General features: G+C 43.6%; 1 protein-coding gene across 1 annotated transcript; it reads right to left on the bottom strand.

The window, feature by feature from the left end:
- Positions 1-1067: 1067 nt before the first annotated feature.
- Positions 1068-2465, bottom strand: LOC133364109 (uncharacterized). The gene is made up of 2 exons (XM_061584212.1): positions 1961-2465; positions 1068-1630 (listed from the first exon to the last, which is right to left on the bottom strand). The coding sequence occupies exons 1-2, from the start codon at positions 2326-2328 to the stop codon at positions 1363-1365; spliced, it is 636 nt and encodes a 211-aa protein (XP_061440196.1). The 5' UTR covers positions 2329-2465; the 3' UTR covers positions 1068-1362.
- Positions 2466-5537: the final 3072 nt, after the last annotated feature.

Genomic DNA, 5537 nt, shown 5'->3' with positions numbered 1-5537 from the left:
TAATTATGTACATCCCATGCAAGCGACAGGATCAAAACCTTAAAACAGGGGTGGGAGACCTTTATGGGCTTAAGGGGCAGATTTCCTTATTCTGGGATTCCTATGGATGCCCTCCCCAGGAACCTCCCCTAGGTTAAGAACCCCTGCCTCAAAGAGCTTATTTCCCTGACCCATCAAGCATTGGCCACTTGTCTCTACACTCCTCTTAGGACTCTGGAGCAGAGTATTCGGGGCAGGTGGCATGGTCCCTTGGAAAGTTTTGTAACTGGCACCTCTTTTCTTTAGTAATATGTATTGTGCATTACTGTAAGGAAGTGACTTTGACAGTTACAGCCATAGTTTATGACAAGGGAATAACCTGGGGCTAAGGAAGGTGATGAATTTCACCTGACACAGGCATGTTGATGGAAGATTGTTGCCCTGTAGCAAAAGTTTGAACCTAAGGGTTCCTCTAGAATCTCTTGTAAGGCAGAGACATACAGCTTCCTTTAAACCAGTTACCATAATAAAAGATCACTCTGGGTTCAATATTGAACCCTTTGTTTCTTTGTAACCATTAGAGAAACACGTTACCCTCCATGACAGGACCCATCAGGACAAAATGCTTGCATACCTCCAAATTTGGGATGTATAAAGCTTGCAGTGGAACTTCTGTGACACTTTCACATTAGGAGAGAGCACGCACCTAAATTCTTTCTTTATCATCATGCTGACCATGCATAATAATGCTGCTTTTTAGTAAAACTATTAATATGCAGTTGCCTATCTTTATTTTGGGGCAAGATATATTTTTCTTTATAATTAGCAAGCTCCAGACAGAGTCACTGCCACTATTAACTCACCAGGAAGCCAGTTTCATATGTCCAGGGCAGAGCTTGGAAGATTACTTTTAAAAAGTAATAAATTACAGTTACAATTACTTGGCCCAAAAAGTAGTAATTACCGTTACAATTACAATTGCTCTGAAAGTAACTGATTACTTTGCTTTTTCTCAAAAGTAATCACTACAATTACATTTCAGTTACTTTTAAAAAAAAAACTCCTACAAGGTGCTGGCCTTGGCTGCTGCACATCTAAGAAGCCTAAAACAATATTAAAAATAAACACACACACACAGGGGGTAGTAGAATAAAAAAATGTATCCATAAGATTAACATAATGGCATAACAGAATCTCACATCCCCCCAAGCAATGAAGATACCCCAACTCTTGAAATCAAATTTTACACTTGAAATGCTTTTATAATATGTTTCTGTTATGTCTCAAAAGAACAAGATGCTCAAAGAGCATGTCAGACAAGGAATGTCTTTTTACAGTCATTACGTTGCCACCAGTACTGAACAGGCGTTCTACTGCGGCGCTTCAAGGCATGCCTGTGTTGTGCTGCAAAAAACACCGCAGCACACGTGGAAAGCCATGGAGTGATGACACTTCCCTGCTGGGAGACCTCAGGTACCTCACCAGTTCCTCCTCAGCAGTGTCCACTGCTGACTTCTTGCCCTGGGGCAGAAAGTTAAAGAAGTCATCTGCTAAGTCATCTCCTTCCTGGTCTTTATCTGAAGACTGATCACTGTCCTCATTAAGTACACCCATCTTTATTTCAGCTTTCAGCAAGGCTTCCATTGTGTATCTAAGAAAGAGAGAGGATATGTTAACACATATATGTTAGGAAACCATCATCTGCTCTTCATTTCCTGATGCTTGTCATGTCCCCTGGTTCAGGGTCCAGCCTGAGCCTGTGGATGATGACATGGAAGGTAGGAAGGTGACCAAGTCACCACACTCATGGGGCAGCACAGCAGACCCTTAAGGATTACCTGCAGCAACCCAAGGTTGTGATGAGGAGCCCCAGGAAGAAAAGGACCGGCCCATGTCTACCACCTTAAGCCCTCTGATGCCTCCCTTGAGACAATGTTTCCCTTGGAGTAATCCACCCAAAGGACTTCCCTAATGTTCTTACTTGTTGGTATGGGTGGTGGCCTGACACGATTCCAGCCAATCTAGTTTGAAGCGAGGGTATAGGCAGGCTGCCAGAAGAAGCCTCTTGTCCTCCCAGATAGCTGCAAACCGCTTTCTTAGGGCTTCGCGCACACCTCTCAGTAGCTGAAAACAGTATGTGTACCTCTCAGGTTTGTTTTCCAGTCCTTCTAACTTGCGGTCCAGATTGCAGAGCGTTGGTAGCAAATACCCCATGAACATGCCGTTCTCCCGTTGCAGGATATCTAGGGACTGGGCTAGTGGCTCCATAATCTCTGTGTATTCCTGCACCACTTCAATCTCAGCAGCTGTGATCCTGGACAAGGAGCAGCGGTCCATTATGGCATGCATTTTTAGTGGCACAGTTGACAGGAGCTCATGTAGTTGCTTCAACGCATCAAAGGTGGAATTCCACCTGGTCTTATTCGGTACCTTCAGATACACACCACATTGCGCATGGATATACTCAGCAATCTGGGCTGACTGGTTCTGCTTGGACCACAACTTGCTGCACTTTCCCATCAAGGAACGAAACTGTTTCTTGAAAGGACCAAGAAGACTACTTTTGGAGGAGTCAGAAAGCATGGCCTCTATGTCTTGTGTTGCCACAAGGTTGAGGGTGTGGCTAGCACATCTCTGGTGTGGTGGTAAAACAAAATCCTCTCCTGAGTCTGCAGCTTCTTCCTCTGCCTCAGGTCCTGTGTCCAGGATCTCACAGATAGGCACAAACTCCACCTCAGCCTCCTCCTCCTCCTGGTTATCACCATCATCGTCACTGGTGCCTGCAGCTTCCACTGCTTCTTTGGCCATGAAAACTCTGAACGTTTTCACAAAGTTGGAGCCATTGTCTGTAGTAGTGCACATAATTTTGTTGTGGATCCTGTACTGCACATGTACATCATGCAGTGCTTTTGAAAGGACATCGTATGTATGGCACCCCTTCAGACGCTTACAAGCCAAGGCCCCGACCTCACGTTTCAGGGTAGTTGGGTTGATCCAGTGGGCTGTTACCACAAAGTAACTCTTCTTGCCATTGGTCAAACAATCTGCAGTGGTTGCTATATATGCCACAGCACCCATTCGGTTTGCAAGAGTTTCTCTCATGTGGCATGCTCTCTTCTCAATTCTGTCTCTCAGAGTCTTGGCACATATGATGGTGAGATCTTTGGGGAGTCCAATGCGAACCAGATTAATGAATGATGGTTTGTCCACAGTCTGAAGTGGTAATGTCTCCTCTACAATGAAATCAATGATTCTCCTGTCGAGATTGCCCTAGGTGACAGGCTCCCTGCGAGATCCCCACCTCTCAAGGGTTGTCTGCTGCTGCAGCAGCATTTTGGGAGGAGGGGTGTCATGCATTGGTTCAGGAAGGCCACGTCTCCTTGCTTTTATTGCTTCTTCAATTGCTCTCAGCTTCTCAGGGTGTGCCCTCTGAGGAAGAAGAACAAAGCATGAGTCCAAGAAAAAATGGAAGAGGAACTTCACAATTTAAACATAAATAGACAATGGACACTCTTTGAGGACCAGCATGACAAAGGCTTACCTCAAAATGTTTCTTCACATTGGATGAGGAGGAAACAGCTGATCTCAGATTTTTGATCCTTGGAAGGCAGTAATTGCATCGTACAACAACATTTTTCCCACTCTGGCTCACAAATGTACAAGCTTTCTCAAAGCCAAACCATGGTACTTGCTTTTCTGCAGATGTGGCTGTGGGCAACTGGCACTGCTTCATGCCCTCCTCCTCCTCGTGCACAGGGCCTCCTTTCTGAACCTCACTTTCTAGTTTTGCCTCCTCAGGATCAACAAGCTGTGACTCAAGTGGCCGCACTAACTGACTACTGCTCTCAGCAGCAAAACCTGCAACAGGCGTCTCTGTAATAAACAAGAGATAATGCTCCTATATGGGTGAACTTCAGATATGATGTGCCCCCATCTCTTCCCCATGCTGCAAGATCCTCCAGTCAGAGTGGAAGTAAGCAGGTCGATAGCACAATTAAAAGAGATCCTATCTGCATCATTTTTGCTCACTGAATAACCCTGCCTGGGCCAGTCTAACCTACTATCTCACAGGGTTGTTGTGAGAACAAAATGAGACTTGGGTTCAAATTCCCACATAGCCATGAAGCTCACTGGGTGACCTTGGGCCAGTCACTGCCTCTCAGCCTCATGAAAACCCTATTCATAGGGTCACCATAAGTTGGAATCAACTTGAAGGCGGTACATATATTTTTTATTTTGAATATGATGATTATGATAATAAATATGCAGCATTTCAAATTAATTCTGTATGAGAAGCATTCCATGCCAAGCTTGGAAAACCAAGGATGAGGTATAAAATTTAGACAAAAATACTTTTGACAAAATGCCGTTTATCTTTTATCTTTTATCTTTTATATATATGAGCCTGGGTAGGGAACATTTAATCTAGCCTACTGGCGATGGAAGATGGCTGCTGGCAGGCAGGTCCACTAGCGAGCTCTGGAGCTCATACCCACCTCGCCTCTTTTTTTGCTATCTTTAGAGATATTCTTTGGAAATTTTTATTCTGGAACCTAACAGCATCAACAACACCTATTTTTTGAAGGCTATGGAACCATTTTATCAGCAAGAAAACAGACTCTCTATCAGCCGGTGAGTCACAACTCTGCTTCGCATTACTAACTCAAGGAATATAATTTACCATAACAAAATCTAAGGATTCCTAAGATAAAACTACTTAGCCTTGGAGTCGACAATTTATAATTATACCTCCGTTCATCTTAGAGTTTAAAAGGCAAACCTTATAGTTTTTAAAATGGTTCAAACAAGGAAAAGATGTTATGAACATGACCATAAATCAGACCAGGTTTTGGAAGAATCTGGGAATGTGGATCAACAGCTTAAAATTACAAACTTCTTTTTACCAACCAAAGCGGATAAGACAAAGAGAAATGCGTCACGATCTACTGAGAAAACCCCTTCCCAAATCGAAACAGAACAATTCTGTTCCTGCTTGAGTGAGGAATTCCAGGCAAGGGATGACCCAGAAATTATACAAAGCCTGGTGTATGGAACATCCACAGATCCCCTTTTTGGGCAGACGCATACACCTAGTCTGATCAACTCTCTGCTTCAGGTACCTGAAAGCAAGGAGACGCCATCTTCCTCTCTGTACAAGGACACTGACTTACATTCCCCCTTAGACATTCTGTCTACTGTGCATGCTACAGACATCGACAGCCAGACTCCCATTTTTACTCAATCACAGCCATCTTCTGCCTGCTCTGCAGAAGTTACTGAAACCACGGAACTGGCACAAATTGGCCAAATACTACTTCTAACTGGCCAAAAATGTCTGCAGTTACAATTAGCCATTGTGGCAAAAGAGACTGAAAACATCAAAGCTTTTTTGGAAGAAACAAACAACCTTCTAAAATCATTTATGGAAGAACTATCCAAACTATATTTGAGCCTAAACTACACTCTTCCCCCCCACAAAACAACAACAACACTGAAGTGTGCAAACATAAAGAAACCTCGTATTGCACCTAAGGAGAAAAAATCCAAAAACATAAAAA

This window comes from Rhineura floridana, chromosome 9 (genome assembly GCF_030035675.1).
Source record: "Rhineura floridana isolate rRhiFlo1 chromosome 9, rRhiFlo1.hap2, whole genome shotgun sequence".
In the NCBI taxonomy this organism is placed as follows: Eukaryota; Metazoa; Chordata; class Lepidosauria; order Squamata; family Rhineuridae; genus Rhineura; species Rhineura floridana.
The sequence above is the reverse complement of the archived record's forward strand: the minus strand, read 5'-3'. Positions and strand labels throughout refer to the sequence as shown.